This window comes from Convolutriloba macropyga, chromosome 10 (genome assembly GCF_964194025.1).
Source record: "Convolutriloba macropyga chromosome 10, txConMacr16.3, whole genome shotgun sequence".
NCBI classification, from domain to species: Eukaryota; Metazoa; Xenacoelomorpha; order Acoela; family Convolutidae; genus Convolutriloba; species Convolutriloba macropyga.
Window position 1 is genome coordinate 56,619,532 of NC_134477.1, and position 21,367 is coordinate 56,640,898.

Below are 21,367 nucleotides of genomic sequence, written 5' to 3' on the forward strand. Positions count from 1 at the left end.
TTTAACCCTATTTGTTTCCGGTTTTTTCCGGTTATTACTGAGTAGTATTTTTGTTTTGTTTCAGCATTGAAGAGGAGGAATCGGGTGTGAACAACCTGGGAGTGTTGGTGACTAATGACGGGACAGTTTTATGGATGCGACCCAAAATACTCACTGCCGCTTGCTCCATAAATGTCCTGTAAGAATATCATTGTAATATTCAAACAGCAGCAACGAAAACAACAGTTATAATAACAACTATAACAACAAGTATCAAAGCATAAAAATTTCCCCAAAATCATAGAAAATTCTAAAACCAAGAATTGTTTGTTTGCGTCCGGTATAGCTTCATGTTAGCAAATAATCAATCAACAAAATATCCGAAATATTGAAAGATGGAAAAAAATGTTAAGTGTCAAATGAACGTTTGTGTCTGTGTGTTTATGTTTGTATCTGTGTGTTTGGGAGTATGTGCTTGCGTGTGTTTGTGTGTGCAGGTGTGTGTGTGTGTGTGTGTGTGTGTGTGTGTGTGTGTGTGTGTGTGTGTGTGTACTCGTGTAAGTGTGTTTGTAAGTGTGTCTTGTACCTCAGCTAAATATATAAGAGAGGGAAAAGCATATACGCAAACTTAATATTGAGTTGCTCTTTGTAATTGGAAGCAATATCTGTGTTCAATTTCCTTTTTCCCCCAAGTACCGATATTCGAAGTACATTTCAATTAAAGCGAACCAGAAAATAAATTATGATAGAATTAGTTGAATGCAAAAGTTCACAACAAAATAGTGGCCCTCACGCTTTCTCTTTAAGTTTTAAGTATACTTTTCATTATATCATACAATATTTCTTCTGCCCAATCCTAAATGTTGATCCTTAATTGAATACCCTAGTCGATTTAGGATGTTAATCTTGCAAGAATCTTGCAAGATCTTGCAAGATTAACATCCTCTCTCGACTAGGGTAGATCCTTGCTCCAAAATCTTGATTATTAAAAAAATTTTGACCATTGTATTTGGACAGATATGAGGTATTTTTTAAAAAAGTTGTGAGCATCAGAGAGCAGAAATTTTTAAAAATCGGGAAAAATAAAAAAAAATCAATATTTTTAACAGATTTAAATATTAACCTCCGAGTAGTTTTTTTTTTGAAAAAAGATATAATTGGTTATTTGAAACACATTCCTCAAATTCTCTTATCCTGTTAGCAATGTAGGGGTTTTCTAAGGTTCTATAGAATGAATTTATAACAAAGAATTTTACACCGCTTTTTTAAAGTGTACATTGATTTTCATGAAGCTCAACACTCAAATCGAAGCATAAATAAAATTGGTATTAAAAAAATTCGTTCATCTCTTCTTCGTAATACATAAAGATTTACTAACTGTTGCCGGTGTCCATAATTTCGTGAATTGGGGTTTTGAAAACCGAGAAGAATTTTCAGAAGTTGATGACTTCTAAACAATTCAATTCTTCTGGAGGATTTGAAATATTTTAAGTTATTGTAAATGTTATTATAAAGTAAATGATTGTAAAGTTGTTTAAAATGTTAAAGATATTGTTTTACTAAATATTTTCTATATTGATTCATTTACAATAACTTAAAATATTTTATTTCCTCCAGAAATATTGAACTATTGTTTCGAAATCATCAAATTCTGAAACTTCTTCTCTCTTTTCAAAACCCTTCACGAAGTTATCGACACCGGCGACAGGTAGTAAATATTAATGCATAATAAGGTCAAATGATCGTTTTGTTAGCAGGGATTGGCAAAATTATATCATCTGAATCAATTACTAGCAAAGCGATTTAGCATTAAATATTTATGATTTTGTTGTTACTTTAGAGTTTTTCTCAGTCAATTTCATGGTTTTTTTTCCTTTTCTGTTGAGAAAACTTACAATTGTGAAGTTTTTAACTGTTTTTGGACTGAAAAACAGCTGGAACCACTTTTTCCGTACTTTTTAAAATCAAATGCCCAGAAGACTCTTTTGCGTCATGCAAAAGTCAAGTGTGATTTTTTTTTTTGCGGCAAGTAGTTGTTTTTTTTTGAGGTTTCAAGACTATTGTGCCATTCCTTTGTTACTTTTGTTACTCTGGTGTCACAATTTTTCAATTCGGAAACCAGTTTTGTTCAAATGCGATACTAAATGCAAAATGTCGAAGTAACAAGCAGCAAAATTCCTTCAATCGGTGTTCAGTCTATTTGAAATTTTTCCCGTAGAATGTTAGTTACTTAGAGGGAGTGGGGGAGGTAAATTTGTAACCATAATGGTGGCAGATCGCGCATAAAAAGGTCAAAAATTCGTCATTAGTTTCCACGTTTTGAAACTTTTTGCTCGTACATTTGTGGCCGATTAATCCTATTTCGCGTCAGCCGAGCAAACTGTATCTGAATTACCTGAAAAGGTAAATTTTCTATTCAAAGTTGTCAACGAAAGTTAGTTACAAGTGCACAGTATCGAGTATTTATAATATTTAATCTGTTTTATGTTCAGAGTAAAAAATTTTAATCAAATTTAACTCCAGCATGCCGTTTTTGTTCGACTCAAAAGTCTGGAAGCTCAAGTCAAAAAGGCTTTACCTTTGTACTGATTTTTTGAACACGTCATTTCGTATACCGATGTCTAAAGTTCTTCTCTGAGAAAATTTTTATAATCTGAGTTGAGTGGAATTGTTATTAGCAAGTGCCAGCACTCGGAAACTCAAAAACTATATTCATATCGTAGATTTACTTTTGGAAGGTTGTTTATTTTGTTGTTTACATAACCTCAGTATTTTAGATTCGTGTAACCGCAAGATAACTTATAATATAATATCCTTAGGCGTTTGTAGCTTGATACCATCCAAATTTGGTTATACACAAACAAAAACTTTGTATTTCAGACAAAATTCTTTTTCCTGCGGAAAAGTGGTCAAGTTTTGTTTTTGTGAGCTGTCAATTTTTCAAGAATTTTTTGGGTGGTTGATTCTGCTCTAAACAATTGTGGTATTGTTATTTGTTTTAACTGTCTGAAATCTGTTTTGTTTTGACTTGTAATAAAATAAGGACGACTCATAAAGATTTCTAGGAGAATGCTTCGGCGGGTTTTTAAATTCAATTTCTTGGAACCCACACAAAAAACTGGGGCTGAAATATGGAAGTTCGGGTATGCATTTCTTGTTTATCAGTGTTTTTATCTAGTAATATTCATAAGCGAATCGTAATAAATGAGGAAAAAAAAATTGAGCTTCATAAATGTTCTTGAGATGTCTAGAAAATATGGGTTTCCATTCAGTTTCAAATGACCTCCGTTTACAAAGATGAATAAGATTTTTGATTTTAATTAAGAATGAGCATATCATTTAAAAACAGAAATAATATTATATTTTTGAAAGAAAAACAAAATACTCCCTGACTTTATCCTGTTAAGATTGTTTCGTTTTAAGAGTTTTCGTGTGCTTCAATCTTAAAGTTCAAAATTAAGCCTCTGAATTTAAACTTGTCAGGCTTGTTAAAGTTTTCAGAAAATTAACGTGAAAACTTCGAGTTTTAGTGAAATTTTGTTTGTTCAGCAGATTTACTCTCAGGTTCAGCAGGTTAACTCTTTAAAACTGTCTTTTAAAACAAAGTTAATCAGCTCAGATTTGTGATTAAATTGAGAGAAATTTAAAGACTTGACCGATTTTAAATCTCTGTTTTTTGCCGAAGGTCGAGAAATAACACTTTCACCTGTTCAAACTTAGCCGTTGGAATTGATCGGATTAAAATCTAAACGTCGTTATTTCGGACATAGAGATTTAAAGACAGTGAATAAATTGCCGGCGTGACCGGCGAAGTTTATAAAAACAATCCATTGGATAAAATTAAACTGGCTCAGATCGGTCGCGAATGTCAAATTTAATGACTGCGATTGAATGGAGCAACTTTTGCCCTGGGTCTGCAAAATAACAAACTATATCCTTCAGAAAGTTCATTTTTGAAAGCGAAAACAGAGCAATCCAGTTTAGCTCAAGATAAACTCCCCGCAAAAACGTAAACAAAATGCGGGTATTTTGCCGATAGCAATCTTGCAACATCTTGCTAGATAACTCGCCAAAGTGCACAGGAATCTTGGAAGACATCCGTCTATATTTTGCAAGATATAAAGACAAAAAGATCGGAATGCTCAGCTAAGATCTGAAAGGAATTACTTCAATACAGAGTAAAGTGGAATTCGAGGCTAATGTTAAAGAAAAATGAATCAAAGCTGAATCACAATAAGGAGGCTCGGTAATATGCGTTCGCACATAAAGTTCCGATCCTACTCGTCCACTTTTTTGGCATAAATGTCTACCCAATGAGGAACAGTGTTTTTCAAAAAAGATATGTGTATGAACAAAAAGATCACCTGCAACGCAAATAGCTCAGTGGAGTGAAAAATTTCACATTAGATTGATGAGATCAGCCAATATTAAGAAAACGAGCCAAGACGAACAACAAAAATCAAACATAAGTCTTCTACAGATGCTGTTTTACACTTAATCGAAGCATTACAAGAAAACTATGATAACTTAAAAATTTCAGTTGCTGTTTTTATTGATCTAGCTAAAGCATTTAATTCAATATCGCACGAAATTTTTCTCAAAAAAATTGAAGCGTACGGTTTTTCAGAGAGTGCAGTTGAACTATTTGCTTCATTTCTTAAAAACAGACAGCAGTGTGTTAAGATAAATGATGTTTACTCAGAATGGTTGGAAACAAATCGTGGTGTTCCACAGGGAACGGTTTTAGGGCCACTAGTTTTTCTTCTCTATGTTAATGATTTTCGAGAAAAAGTACAAGGAAACTTCGACATAATTCAATTTGCCGATGACACAAGTTTCCATATTAGCAGAAACAATGTCATCGAACTGGAAAAATGTGTTTCTGAAATACTGGAGAAAACAGATAATTATCTAAAGCAAAACAAATTAACCATGAATACAGGTAAAACTGAACTTCTTTGCGTCTCGAAGGAACATGAAAATTTTGATCCAATAGTTTTTCGGGGACAAGAAATTAAACCACAAAGTCACTGCAGATACTTTGGTATAATAATTGATTCTAAACTAAATTATCATGTACAACTGAACAAAGTCCTATCAAATATGGCCACAGCGATTAGATTCATATACCTTTTACGTTATCAGTTACCTCTGGAAGCACGATTGATGCTATTCAAATCCCTAGTCCTTTCTCATTTATCTTTCAGTGCTCTATTTTTTCAGAACTTGAATTTCTCTGCAATGCAGCGAAATAATCGACAAATCAATTGGGGTATTAAAGTTTGCTATATGAGAAAAAAGTTTGAGAGATGTACAGATCTTTTAGTAAAATCTGACATTTTGCCTGCAGAACTTTTTAAAAAGACAGATGAGTGTTTCAAAACTTAGGATCGATATTTCATTATTGAAAACACACGGCACTGAGAGTTTTTGTCTAAGTGGTAATGTCTTAGTAAGAAAAAAAACAACAGAACTGAACAGCTAATTCTCTTAAGGTCGAGCAGTCGATCAATACAAAAAAGAAGCATCCAAAAGTGGAATAAACTTCCGCGTGATGTCCAGACTATCAGATCAAAATCAAAGTTTAATTGCATGTTAAAACAGCATCTGCTCCAACAATTCAAACTTGTACCGTTGGAAACGAACGTTGGTGGCTTCAAAAGTTATTTTTACCTTTAGAAAACGGAACCACTAATTTTGATTTTTAACATTGTACTGATTTTATTTATATAATTTTAAACTTGTAACATTTAACCCCTGGGTTATATTTTCAATTTACTTGTTTAAAAAAAACAAGAAACATTAATTACAACCAAAATTTTCGTCCATTTTTTTAAAGAAAACTTATTAACAAGTCAAAATAGCGTCAGATAAAGAAAAACTATGCAGAATAACTTGCACTAGAAAATATATGGGACCAATCCATGATAAGGCTTGGTAACAAAGAGACAAAAAGCGCAAAAAAACAGCAATAAAAAATTGGCTTATGTTTTTAAAAACAATTATTTTCAAACTAATTGAAATTATTAGATAGCAATCGAAAAAATCCAACATGTTTATGATCACATCTGATTCTGTAGGAGGGCATTAAGATCTGTCATTAACCACTTTTTTATGCGGTTACAAAAGAACAACAAATAGAGACAACAAACTAAAATTCAATTAAAACTTGCGAAAAAGGCTATCGAAGCCGCAAATTCAGACCTTAACCCTCAAAAAAAAAATTCAATTAAGCCTTCCTCGAACGCCAATAATTTGGTATACAGCGTCTCAGTAATAAAAACCGGAAGAAAGTAGACAAAAAAAGAGAAAAACAGCAAATTTAAGGCTTACTTTTGTATTTTTCGAAAACAATTTCAAAGTCATGAAAGCCATTAGCAACTGCTATTAATAACAAACCAAAGAACTAAATAGGTTGATTTTTCCATCCAAAGGAAGCGCTTGAGATCTGTAATTATAAAGAATCTCTCTTACGTCTACAAGAAGAATGTCAAATATAGACAGAAATTAAAAACTAGTTTACTTTTTTTGCAGAAAAACTGGGTCGAGGAGCGTAATTTCATAAATTTCTTTCAAAACATTAGATTCTGGAAATTTGTACTTTTTACTCCTTCGAGGACAATAATGTTATATGTGACCTGTAATTAACGAAACTAGGTAACAAATTGTCAAAAAAGAACAGAAATGCGATGTTAATTTGTTTTATTTTGAAAGCATTATTTTTCAAGTCCTTGAAAACCATCTGCTATCTTCTCAAGTCAGAATATTGGCTCATTTATTTCTGCGTAAAGATTCAATGAGAGTTGTCATTATCCTGGATATTTCTCAAGACAAGAAAGCCAAAGTAAAAACTACAGTCAAAGACAAATGTGAAAAAATCAATTAAATACTTCGGTAAAGGGCTATCAAAGCTGACAGGACCATAATCCATGCCTTTAAAGAGTTTCATATGTTCAGTTGTGTCTGAATTTGAAGGTAAATAATGCAATATGTGGACTGTCAAAAATGTGATAATGTGACAAAACGAGAACAAAATGTGAAAATGGAAAAATGCCTAAAAATCAAACCAAATTGTGAATTCGAGTAGTATCAACGCCAGAAAACAATCACTTAACGCTGAGAACCATAAAAGAGGTTAAATTTTTATTCAGTAGAAAGAAGAGGAAAAAGAAGCATTCGTTGTTTGCTGAAACTAAAATACAAGTTGACCAAATTAAAAGAAAAACATTGGCATGGTTCAATAAGCCATTGTGTATTTAAAAATCAAACATTTTTAAAAGTCAAATAAAAGTCAACAATCTCTACTTTGACTTCCATTGAGAGTAGTGGGAATCAAAAATTTGCTGATTTTTGCTAATTTTACTCTATGATTATCAAAAAACAGAATTTATTTTTGATCTTTTGACTTACAAATTATCTAGATCTAAAGCATTCGAAACAATTGAGTGCTCTTATTGGAAGAAAAGCAATATCGAGGCTGATTTTGGTCCAATCTTGGAGTGTTACATTCCAAAAAAAGGAAGATTGTAATCAGTCGGTCTTTTTTTTTTAAAAAAATTGATCTTTTTAATGTTAATTGAAGAGGCAGAACAGTTGAAATCAAAGCTTACTGTTGATAGGTCCAATTAGCTTCCCAAGCAGTTTTGATGTGATATATCTAGTTTACTTTTGTGAAAGACTACTGTTTGACTGGTATTTTAATAATGCTACTCACAACTCTGTGTGATGAATACATCGGTCGGTCAAAATTGACTGAACAAAAGAAAACCCAGTTGAGTATATAGTTCCCCCCCCCCTCACGAGGGTTGGAACAAAGATATGTATTTGGTTAACAGGTACAAAAGACTTTTTCAGGTAATCTGGAAGATGGTGGAAATTTCGAAATTTAAATTTTTTCCCTATTTTTACAACCAACAATTATTTTTTTTGTTCTTCAGTTATCGTTTTTGAATATATTGACGCTGCAGTTTTATCTATTGCAGAAAAGAATGTTCACCACAAAGGTTTCTCAATCTTTTTCTTGCTCTACTTCTGATAGCGTTTGTGCAAAATTGCAGCTGAACAGCAGTTTACTCTTAACTGCCATTTTTCTTTATATTCTTCGCATTTCGAACTGTTATTATCCCGGGCTCCTTTTTGTGGCCATTGCCCTATTTTTGCATCTGAAACTTTCACATCGTCGAGATAAATAGAATCCATCTTTTTCTTTCTTCCAAAAAATGATTCAAGCTATTGAAAATCAACTTAACGGACTTGAAAAAATTTGTTTCCATTGAGGGCACTTGAGGAGCAATCAGTTTGTCAACAAAAAAGTTTAGTGCTTCTTTTGTTAATCTTGCTTTCTAGCAAAAATTTTGGTGTTTTTTTTTCACGCGTGTTTTTAAAGAAATCAGGAAATAGTGCAGTTCGTTGATAATACAAGTTTGTTCCCTAAAAAACATCAAAAATGTTTTCACAGAAAATACGGTTTAGATTAAGATAAAAAAATCCCTGCACCAGCGTAAACAAATAACCAGTTTTTGCGCCTACAGCAGTCGCGCAACACATTGTTATACAACTGGCCAAAGTGGAGGAGCTTTATACGATAATCGTCATTATTTTGCAAGATATAAAGACATTCGATCGAGTTGCTCAGATCTAAAGGGAATTTATTCCAATGCAGATTATGGTGGAATTTGAGGCTAATGTTGAAGAAAAATGAATCAATAAGCCATTATGTGTTTAAAAATCGAAAATTTTTAGAACTTTAAACGACAATAATCTTTCAAATAAACAAACTAAATACATCGAATTAAAACTTCTTGGAAGCCAATTGGACCTATCAACGGTAAGCTTGATTTGAATTGTTCTGTTCTTTAATTAACATGAAAAAGATCATTTTTAAAAAAAAAACGACGGACTGATTACAATCTGAATTGTTTTTGGAATGTAACAGTCCAAGATTGGACCCAAAGCAGCCTTGATATTGCTATTTGTCCAATAAGAGCACTGAATTGTTTCGAATGTTTTAGATCTAGATATTTTGTTAGTAAAAATATAAAAAAGATCTGTTTTTTGATAATCATAAAGTAAAATTAGCAAAAAACGGCAAAATTTTTATTCCCACTACTTTCAATGGAAATGAAATTAGGAATAGTACCTCAAGTAGTTTACAGCAATTGTGTTTGTTGTTTTTGGGTGTGTATTTCCGGCAATTTTTATTCAAAGTGGACTAAAGAAGCTTTTTTCGGGCAATTTTCGAGTTTTGAAACATTTAGCCAAATTTTAGCCAAAAAAATTTAAATCAAAATAGTCACCAAATATTTTTTGTCTCTTAAAAAAATCAACAGTTCTATTCTTAACAATTTGTACATAATTTAGCAAAATTGACTAAATTTTAGGCAGAATTCTTGAAAACGTGAACAAAAAAACGCAAATTGATCTTATATTCCTAAAAATTTAAACAACGATAACCTGCTCCAGAAAATGAAATTCTATTTTTAATTTCAAATTCTACGCTGGACTGGTATTTTAATGATGCCACTCACAACTGTGTATGATGAATAAATCGGTCGGTTACAATTGACTGAAAAAAACCCAGTTGAGTATATTATTCCTCCACCCTCAAGAGGGTCGGAACAGAGATATCTATTTGGTTAACAGGTACAAAAGATTTCTTTCAGGTAATCTGTAAGATGATGGAAATTTCTGAATTTAAATTTTTTCCCTATTTTTAAAACCAACAATTATTATTTTTTTTGTTCTCCAGTTATCGTTTTTGAATATATTGACGCTGCAGTTTTATCTATTGCAGAAAAGAATGTTCACCACAAAGGTTTCTCAATCTTTTTCTTGCTCTACTTCTGATAGCGTTTGTGCAAAATTGCAGCTGAACAGCAGTTTACTCTTAACTGCCATTTTTCTTTATATTCTTCGCATTTCGAACTGTTATTATCCCGGGCTCCTTTTTGTGGCCATTGCCCTGTTTTTGCATCTGAATCTTTCACATCGTCGAGATAAATAGAATCCCTCTTTTTCTTTCTTCCAAAAAAATGATTCAGGCTATTGAAAATCAACTGAACGCACTTCAAAAGTTTGTTTCCATTGAGGGCTCTTGAGGAGCATTCAATTTGTCAACATAAACTTTAGTGCTTTTTTTGTTAATCTTGCATTTTTGCAAAAATTACGGTGTTTTTTTTCACGATGTGTTTTTACAGAAATCAGGAAATACTGCATTTTGTTGATAATACAAGTTTGTTCCCTAAAAAGCATCAAAAATATTTTCGCAGACAATACGGTTTAGATCAGGATAAAAAAATAAAATCCCTGCACAAGCGTAAACAAATAACCAATTTTTGCGTCTACAGCAATCTTGCAACACTTTGTTATAAAACTGGCCAAAGTGGAGGAGCCTTATACAATAATCGTCATTATTTTGCAAGATATGAACAGATTCGATCGAATTGCTCAGCTAAGATGTGAAGAGAACTTATTTCAATGCCGATTATGGTGGAATTCGAGGCTAATGTTGAAGAAAAATGAATCAAAGCTGAATTAAAATGTCATCTATTTGGTTAACAGGTACAAAGGGTTCCTTTCAAGGGCATTGAAAGATGATGGAAATATTCAGACCTGATTTTTCTGCTATTTTTACAGCCAACAATTTTTTTCTGTTCTTCAGGTATCGTTTTTCAATACATTGACGCTGCAGTTTTATCTCTTACAGAAAATAATAGTCACCACAAAGATTTCTCAATCATTTTCCTGCTTTTCTTATAATATCATTTGGGCATAATTGCAGCTGAACAGCGGTTTGCTCTCAGCTGCCATCTTTCTTTCTAATCTCCACATTTTGAACTGTTATTATCCCGGGGACCAATGTTCTTATTTGTGACCATAGCCATATTTTTGTGTCGGAAACTTTTTCATCATACCATCATTTTTGCCACAATTTTCAAGGCTTCTGCCGACCAGATAAAAAATTCCTTCAACTGAAAGCACTTGAAAAAGTTTGATTCCATTGAAGGCACTTTAGGAGCAATCAATTTGTCAAAAAAATTTTAGTGCTTTTTATTTTGCATATAAGAATATGGTATTTCTTCTTCACGATGCGTTTTTAAAGAAATCAGTAAATACTCGAATGTGTTGATAATAAGAATTCGTTCCCTAGACTGTATATATATATATATATATATATATATATATATATATATATATATATATATATATATATATATATATATATATGCATCTATATATATATATATATATATATATATATATATATATATATATGTATATAATATATATATATATATATATTTATATATATCTAATTTATGCAAAAGTTTTGTATGCTTGAAAAAATTATGTATGCTTGTTATGTAGCTTGTTTGCACGAACGAAGAGAATACAGTTGTTTTTTTAGTTTGGAACGGAAAAGATCCGACGGTTTTTTTGCTTGATCCGAGTAAATATTTTGTATCAACTGTATTTATTCGGTGAAATCAGTTGACTTATATTGACATCATTTCTAGATAATTTCCTTTTTTTTTGTTTTTAAATGAATTGCAATTACCCCACTCAGCCATTTTTCAGTTTCCTTTTATGCTCATACAGCTCTTTTTTGGTCATATATCGTAAAAATTGTTCATACTTCATTTGTTTGCTCAAAAGTACGTATGTTGATTAATTTCCTCCGGCATTCTGCTCATCTTCATCTTACATTCTGTGAAGTTTTTTTGTTATTTTTGTTTCCTGGTCTATGGAAGTACAACAAAAAGTTATGCAAAATAGCACCTTTGATCTGAAGTGACGTATTGGTTTCGTAACTTAGACTAATTGAATCTCCGGTAAAGTCTGTCTGTTTAAATCAAGATTATTTTCTAAGAGTTAGGCAGATTTTACATTCTGTATAAAAGCTCAGCAAATCTTTCTCAAAGCTGTATGAAACATGAAAAATGACCTAAAATTACTTTAAAAGACCGAAAAAAATGCTCGAGGCCTGCGATACGGAAATTTCAGAAGTTATTATGCACAACGCGTGTTTTCAAATGCCCGGGTCAATTCTTAAGCTCAATTTCAGCGCATGAGTTTGTAAGAAATGCACGAAACCAGCTAACATTAGCTGAATTGGGGCAAATGCAATTGTCCTAATAAGTACTCCATAATTTTTCAGCTAATTTTGTTCGTAAATTTCAGCTCTTTTCAGAGTATTGGATAGCATTTCCAATTTTTCCAGGTTTTACAAAATTCGTCCATTCACCATGTCAACCCCGCGAAATTGACTTGGAATTTCTAGTCTATATCCCAGGTTGAGGTCCAGACCCAAATTGACTTATGATCAGACCCGGTCGAGCGCACACCCGTGTGTTCCCAGACCGAAATTACAGGGTCTGGACGGAAGTTCGAGCGCACTACAGTCTGGACGATGGTCTGGAGATGGTCTGATCAGAACTCCTTCGGTCTGGAAAGTCTGATCAGAGACCCAATCAGGGATAATTTCGGTCTGGAAAGTCTTATCAGAGACAATTTTGGTCTGGAAAGTCTGACCAGAAGAGAAATTGGGACTGGACCTCAACCTGGGATATCTCAAGCTAATGCGGTTCTCGGTCGACGTCAGATGTTCTCACTAACTTTAACAGGGTTACAGGGTTAGCATCTGTATTTGATATAGCACCTGTTTTGCAGGTATTTTCCGAATGACAGACAAGAGTGCAGTTTGACTATAGGCAGCTGGTATTACACAGCCGAGTATATCCAGATAGCTTTTAGCAACCCAGCAGCCGGAGAGATCCAATCATCGGACCTCAGGTAGGACTACTGTAATAGTGATAATTATTAATTGCGATTACTAGATTGGATATAATTACATGCTTTTGATCTATAATCACAATGTGCGTACCCAAGCCCACCTCCTCCGAACCAGATTACCCCCCCCCCCCCTCCGTGCAAATTTGACATTTCAATACATAGCAACATGCTGTATAAAAAAGAGTTAAAAACCGTTAACGTATATTGGTTATTAACGGCTCCAGGTAGTACGTGGGGGTATTGGGGGAGGGGGGTGGGGTAGGTTTCATGATTTTTTGCAATTCTATGAGATGAGTCACTGCAAGCAATCTGAATGTTGCGAAAGTTTGTTTCTTTTTAAATAGCAACTGTGAGAGATTTTTGATAAGTGATTTTCAAATTGTGACCGAAACCTTCTTGACGCTTAGAGCATAAAGATAAAAAAAGAAAAATTATGCAAAATGATTTGTTGAATTTATTTCTTCTTTCTTATAATGTCACAAAAATGCTGTCAAAAAGAAACGCCTGCTAATGTTTGAAAGCTTAAAATAACTGTACGGCACACCTACACACATTTCTCGGGTCTTTCCCATTTTAGACCACCCACCGCCCCCCCCCCTTATTGGCTTATTGGTCATATAACATATAGCCCCCCCCCCCTCCCACTTCCGGGCGGGGTGGGGGGTGGGGGGGGGGGCTATAATGAGAACGACCCCGCAACCCTAGATCACCCCCGCCCACTGATTTTTTTAAAAAAAATATACATTGCAATGCGTGCGCTATCTGTATCTAGAAGAAAATATCGAAAGTTGGGGTTAGGACTTGGCAGTTTTGGGACAAAAATTGGCCAAGAAAATTGCCACTGATTAACAATTCTAAATCGTGCATTACTAAATTAGAAAGACCATTACATGAACAAAAGGCGGGTCTTTCTCATTATAGCCCCCCCCCCCCCCCCACCCTAGCTTAATGTGCATAGAATATATACCCCCGTTGCAATATAAAAGAAACATAATGGGGGGCTACGAATTCACTGGGTGGCTTTAATGAGAGAAATCTAAATTAGATCAATTTTAATTTTTCAATTTTCGAAACTGAGTTTCTATCACTTGCTGAACAAAGTTTTCAAAGGTTGCATGTATTTGTGCTTCATGTTTCGAGTCTGTCCCATTATAGCCCCCCCCCCCCAAAAAAAAAATCATGCTAAATATACTAGGATCTATTCGGCCCCCCAGTGTTTTTTATGACCCCCAGTTACAAATTATATGTTGTTATATAGCACGTTACTATGTAAGAAAACAGCACGTGCGCCTGGGGGGCGTAAAAAATATAAGCTGGGGGGGGGGGGAAACAGAATAGATCCATATACTATAATGCGGGGGTGGGGGATTATAATTTCGTAGTGGGGCTATAATGGGAAAGACCCCAAATTTTGATGGCGGCTTCTCTCATTTTCATTTACTGTAGAACACAAATTGCTATTTCTGATTAATTAATTAGTTCACGCTCATTGAATTGGCTATTTCTATCTCCATCTTTCTTTCCTTGTTTTTTGCACACTAATTGATATTCTGACCACTAGTACATGCATTCATCGGCTCCTTCACCTTGTATGTGACCCCACCTGTATATGCGACCAAACGGATCTATTCTCTTCCGGAGCCCGATGTTTTCATGCCCCCCCCCTCAATTACAAATTGTGTATATAGTTTGGTCTTTCACATTACAACCCCCCACTTAATGCTCATGTAAAATATAACCCCACTCTCACAATTACACCATAATGAGAGCTATAATTTCTTGGGGGTCTATAATGGGAAGGACCCGGTTGTTTGTGCTTAAAAAACTCCCAGAAAGCTACGCGGGGGAAACATCAACTGATCAGGGAGTCGAAAGTTGATACACTTTGATAAGAAACATATCAAATTGCAAAAAAACATCAAGATATACATATATATATATATATATATATATATATATATATATATATACAAATTTGTTACATCTTTGCATTGGTGTCAAGGTCTTGGCGAGATAACCAAGAAAGGAAGAAGGGGGGGGGAAGGCAATAAGGTAAAGGAGCCTAAGACACCTTAATCACAACGGAGTTTGCCAAATTACAATATTAGTAATTCAAAAATCGAAAATCACGTGAGAATCTGCAATAAAACGTGCACAGTAAAAATTGATTAGGATCTTTTGCGTTTGTGCCCTCCAGCTTAGTGACTGCATAGAGTTTGCACCCCCAAGGGCAGGCGCTATGATTTTTACTTATTGATTCACTATGTATTGGCACGTGCTCTGTAACTGTGGGTTGTATAACGTATTGGAGGGCACAAACGGAACAGATCCATCAATTATTTTAATTTTTTCACCAAGCCAGTGGAATTTTTGTAAAGATTCTCCTAAAATTTTTGAGAACATCATAGAATCAGCCCAATGGTTTGTAAAAAAGCAAATAAGAGTTGACACGTATCTAAGAGATTATGTTTGAGGAAGATCGAACACTTTGAAAACGGTTTTTCTTTATATAGGAAAAAATCTGCTCTATGAAAAATGTTTTAATTGCTCTGAAAACTCCCTTTCTTGCGTAAAAGGCTTACACTCTAATTAAGGAACAGGACTCAACCATTATGATGATTAAAAGGCAATAGTTGTTATTATTAACCACCACAGATCTTCTTGTTTTAAGCGCTTTCATATTGCCGTCTCATTTGAAAGCTTTGTACTATAAAATCGGCAGTTAAGCATCTCAAAAAAAAATAAATGCAAGAACTTTTACCAACTATTGACCGATTGAATTAGTATATGCGACTTGATGATATAAATGACGTCACATTGAAGGTAAAGCGATCAAGAAAAAAAAAATTAAATATGCATCTCTTGTGAAAACATGCATTTGGACTAAAGTTTGCATTAGAATTAAACTCGGCGAGCAAGTCAAATTAATTAAAATTAAAACTGGTTTTAGGCGAAAGCTTCAATGTATTGCTAATTTTTTAGAAAGTCCAGTACTCATTATTGATATCCAGCAATTTTCAATAAAGTTGACATTTTAATTGTTAAGAATTAATTATCAAATAAATTTCAAGTTTTACTATTCTAGTCATATTGTTTGAAATGTGCGTTTTGTGTTTACCAGAAAATTTTTTTTCAGCTTGCAAAAATCATATACCTCTTGATATTAGGGTACTCCAAATTTCCTTGGAAGCATATGAGAAATATTTGAGAAATATGCAACTTCCTATTTTGTAAAAAATAATTTTATATCAGCGGACCAATAATTTGAATAATTTGTAAAATTTATCGATTTTTTGTTTAAAACCGAGCTTCGAATGTCTCTGTCTTGAAGCCATATAGTTTGAAATTGTATCACATTCGTGTATTTTGTGTTTTTTCTTGCTCCTGTTTCCTCTTTTTTTTTGAAAATGAAGCATTAGAAAAATTACGTCTATTCGCAGAATTTATAAGATTTTTGTTTAGATAGAAACTGTAAAGTCGTTTTGTCCGTCTTGAATTTTACACTGTTAATATGGTTTCTTGCAGGTTTTTTTTTCTGACAGTAATTTGATCTGGTATATCTTTCCCATTTGAAGACTTTTTATGTATGGATCTATTTTGGAACAAAAAATAATTGCTTTTCTCTTTCATATACCCATTAATAATTGGTTTCACATGCCGTTTAGTTTTAATGTTGTGTTACAACGACAACAAACAACCAAAATTTGTCTAAGCTATTTGCGTAACCTATTTTTGATCTATAATTAACATTTTTATCAGCTGTCTATCATCTGATGTTATTGTGAATAATTTCACGCTCTATGAATACACCCCTCTTTGTTTTTCTTCACAAGCTGTAACACGCGAATTAATTTGAACCTTATATTCTACTGTTTATTTTGACCGCTTTTCCCTGTTGACATTTCAGCTATAAACCAGTCAAAATTCTGTAAATCTAAACAAAATCTGTTGACGTATAAACAATGCCTTAAAACCGTACGCTACACAAAATCTTAAGCATTAAATAAGCTGAAATCTGTCAACTGTTCAAGGATAATTTTGATTTGTGAAATGAAAATTAGATCATAAATAGAACACAAGTTTTCATACAGAAGCAAAGAAAACATTGTTTCGAATTTAAGGTCAAAACAAGAAAATTTATTGAATAGAAGTCAACCTTGTTTAAAGTTTAAAGTTTAAATAGGTTCGTTTATAAAAACGTCCGCTCGGAAACTGTGGCTGGTCATTTCGAAATTTTGACACGAAATATCAAATTCTACTATAAGTGTTACCATAAATCAAACACCTGTTTACGAGAAAATTCAAAAGTTTATTGCTAACAGGAAAAATGTAAATTAAAGTTTAAATGGTTTGCATTTAAACTCGTTTTCTAAATTTGAGAATCTCTTTGAAATTTGTTGGAAATTTTGTTTAGACTTTTTACGTCACGTAACCTTTGACAAAAGTAAGTTTGGTGTCGTTTTAATTAAAACAAGAATACTGGCAGAAATAAAGGTAATTTAGGTCTGAAAACTGACAAGACCACACACACGCCAGTCTATTAAGGTCGCTGTTTATTTTTTGATTACGGTGTAAAATGGTCTCACAAAGAACCGCTAATCTCAAATTGAAGACAATTTATTGAGAAAAGAGAGCGTAGCTAAATCATAGCAAACATTCTAAGATCTTAAATGATTCGATGAAAATCATGCGGTATCTGATTTTCTTAGTAGATCTTAGTACACTCGCTATTGTTTTTGTTGGAACAATATATCAAGAATGGGACCATTTTTCTGTTTTTTTCATGGAAAATAAACGCTTATCGCAAAAGCCGTAATAATTTCTCTTAAGTTTTTTCGTTGAAACAAAATCATAAGTCCAACACTGAAGTCCAACAACAAATGGCTGAATTGGGTGTCAGTTTCATCATTTCAGAGATTTTATTCTTCGTTTTCTTTGAAATGGAGAAATATAATAAAATTTATCCCGCGTCATTTGGCAGTCAGAAAGGACTATCAAAAGCCATTGTATTTACTGCCATGATACATTTCTTTGCTTACAAAAAAACTAGTTTCAGTTTGTTTCTCTAGGTAACTGAAAATTTAATTTGCAGATGCATCTTGCATTCGAGTTGCCTTGTTATGGTTTTGAAAGCAGAAAAGTGTTTTCATTTTGAAAACCGCGTGAATAGAGAACTTAGCATCCAGTTCTAAAAAAAATTGGCAACATTTTGTTAAAATGCAAACTTATATTTGGCCAGATGAAGGTCCCAAAATTATAGAATATGACGAAACTATAACAATTTTATTGACTGAAATTATAAAAAAAGAAATACTTTGTTGAGTTTTTTGTAAGACAGATAATTAATATTAACACAAAGATGTTATTGCTATCGAGAAATCCTAGCTTTAGCGCTACCATTAATCAGACACCTGTTTAAGTGAAGATTCATTTATTTTTTTGGTAGGTAACAGGAAAAAACTAAATTAAAATTTCAAATGAATTTTGAAAAAACTCGTTTTCTAAAATAAAGAAGTCCTGTTGAATTTATCGGATAATTTGCATAGATTTTGATGCAAATTTGGTTTGATTTTAATTAAAACAAGAAGAGCGACAGAAGTAAAGATAATTAAGATTTGAAGCTTGACTTGACAATGCAGACGCTATTCTATTGAAGTCGCTGCTTGTTTTTCAATTATGGTAAAAATCAGTCAGACAAACAACCACTTACCTGAAATTGTAGACATTTTTTTTTCACAAAAGATACCGTTGCAAAATCATAGCAAATATTCTAAGATTATATATTTTACGATGAAAATCACGCGCTATCCAATTTTTTCAGTAGATTCTAGTGTTTTCTAAATTACTTTCCAGCAGGATATCATAAAAGAGATCAATTCGTCTTTTACATAATTCTTAGAGAATCTTTGTTTATTGCAAAAACGTATGAATTTTGTTTACAGTTTTTCCATAGAGACAAAATAAGATTTGAACTCCAACAACAGATGGTTTAATTGGGCGTCAATTTCACTTGTTTAGCGATACTTTTTCTTCGTTTACTTTGAAAAACAGGAAGTTACATGCTGACATGCACTAAAATTATCCAGTATCATTTCCCTGATAAAAAAGGCTATAAAAAGACCATTTAGTTTATTGCCAGGATTCACTTTTTTTGCATACAAAAGTGTTATTTTCAAAATTTTTTCTCACGTTTAGAATTTTTAACTGTTTAGATAGATGTCTTTTTTGTTTCCTTGAGATGGCTCTGAAAATTGAAAAGTCTCTTCAATTTGAATACCATGTGAATGCAGATTCCTAAAAATTTACTTTCCTTTTTTGTTATTTTTTATTTAACAGATAAATTCCCAAAATTAAAGAAAATGACCTAACTACATCAAAATTATCGAATCAATTTATTAAAAAAATAAATTGATATGACAAAGTTTGCTGCTGAATTTTTTGTAAGGCTGAAGATGAAAAATACCACACTGTTGTTATACTGCCGCCGAGAAGTTTTGAAACTCTGAGCCAAAGTTGAGTAGCTGAATGACTTCAAGATTTCGATATGAACAGATTGGTATCGTTTTAAATCAACTTGTTCTGATTACTACAGTTGAATAACTTTAGCAAGCTATTCCATGTTTAAATTGTGAGTTCATGGCATTTTCTCATCGTTGATTATGCTATATTATTTGTGACAAAAAAGGCGTGGGATGGACTTGTAGTCCAATTACGACAACAGTGTGATAAATTGACGTTACTGATGTAAAGTCAACGAAAGTTGATTAAAACCGCTTATCGTCTTTTAGGTTCTCAAATTTAAAATAAAACTTTGAAAAGATAGCTTTTTGAGAGAGTTTGTGTTTTAATAAATGGAATATTTTTGAATATAAGACCAGAAGACAGTTTTGCACGTTTTCTGACAAACCTTGCCATCTTTAGTTTTACATGTTATTACTATTTTTGACTTTTTTTAATGTAATAATTTATTTGATGGCTAGCTACGCAGCTCCTTTGTGGTTTAAGCTACCGTTTTGTTGTCCTCTTCAGATGTAATTCTCAGTTTTCCGCGAAATATAAAAATATTCCAGAAACCACGAGATTAATCGATATTAATTGATAAAATTTTTTCCAAAATTAATTTTTTAAACTTCAATATTAAACAAGACTTTTTTATTTGATAATTGCTCACTTTGATTTCTCGAGGAAAAATGACCATTTTAGTCATTTTTTAAATTTCCTCGCCGGCATATTGTTGTTTCCTCAATATGTGATCAACATCTTAAAGGTGTCAGAACTTCCACAACAATAAGTCAATTATGCCATATCATTGGTGATTATAAAAAAAATTAGCATACTCACTATAGCTTTTTCTCTTCTAAACAATAGAGTTAATGTAATTGAATTCAGAATAAAGGCAAAAAAAGTAAGTTTCTTTTTGGAATTTAAGTTTTTATGGCCTATCATATGTTGCCAAAAATTTTCCTTAAATTTTGCCATGACTCTCAAAATAGCGGGTATAGCAGTCTATTTTTCACATATAATTGTTGGATGGCGGGATTAACGTCAATAACATTTCGAGCAAGTTTTTGGCGACATAGTTTCTTTGCATAGAAAATAGACCAAATTTTACTTATGCATGGGTCTTCTGTTTTATGAAAAGTTTTATGAAAATTATTACCTTCAGAATTTTGAAAAACGACTACTAAAAAGTACTACAATCTGAAGAAAATGTAGCAAAGAGTATAAAGTTGTTTATAAGAGACATTTTTATTTAGACGCTAAATTTGATTTTGTCGTGTTCTAGGTAGGTTAATATATGAAAAAATTAATCTGCACAATCGCAACAGCAATACAGAGCAGATAAGGCTCTCGTCAATTTTAACAATTTTGTTCTCTGTCCGTATTTTTAATTGTGCATTGTTGCTTATCACCAACTAAATAGTTTTCACTACTCTTTTAAAAAGTTTTTTTCCTTTAATATTTTTAATTTCAAATTGTGTTTGGATTTCAATGGGTTTTTTTAACGTGCCTGGAGTTTTTGTAATTTTGGATGGGACCATTTCTAATAAATTGTAACCCGAAAATGACTTTTCATGTAGAAAAATTAGCTTTGTCAAAATGAATCATTCTTACCCTCTTTTTATCACTTGTTTCTTAATGAAGAATTTCAATTTCAATACATGTAGGTGAACTAAATTAATTGTCTGTACTTTCAGTACGGAAAAATTCCCATCATAACTCATTCAACCATTTTCCATAAATTTTTCACTTTTTAAAATTTTGTTTCAATGATGACCTATTGATCGAAACAATAGATCGTTTGTTTTGCGTAAAATTAATCAGACCAATTCGAATGAAGAGGTTATATATTCATATATTCATAAATCTCGATAAACTTGATTGTTTTATTGTTACAACTCGACTAAATTCCCCTTCGAGTAATCATATTTTTCCTACAGTAAAGACTAACGTAGGCGGAGTTTTCCTAGCAAAGCTGGGAGAATGAATTCTACCATATAAATAACCCCAACTTAAATTTCGGCCGCAGTTTTTATTGTATCAATTTACTACGTGCCAAGTTATAATTGAATATTGTATTTTTACATGCTAAGCG

The 21,367-nt window shown here is 32.7% G+C and overlaps 1 protein-coding gene across 1 annotated transcript in view; it reads left to right on the plus strand.

Annotated features, from left to right (window-relative positions):
- Window positions 1–51: 51 nt before the first annotated feature.
- LOC142348736 (neuronal acetylcholine receptor subunit alpha-9-like) overlaps window positions 52–21,367 on the plus strand; it is a 51,940-nt gene continuing 30,624 nt past the window's right edge. Inside the window, exons 1-2 of the mRNA XM_075400208.1 lie at window positions 52–178; window positions 12,649–12,771. Coding sequence (XP_075256323.1) covers window positions 135–178; window positions 12,649–12,771 — 167 coding nt within the window. The 5' untranslated portion in view covers window positions 52–134. The remainder of the gene's footprint in view (window positions 179–12,648; window positions 12,772–21,367) is intronic.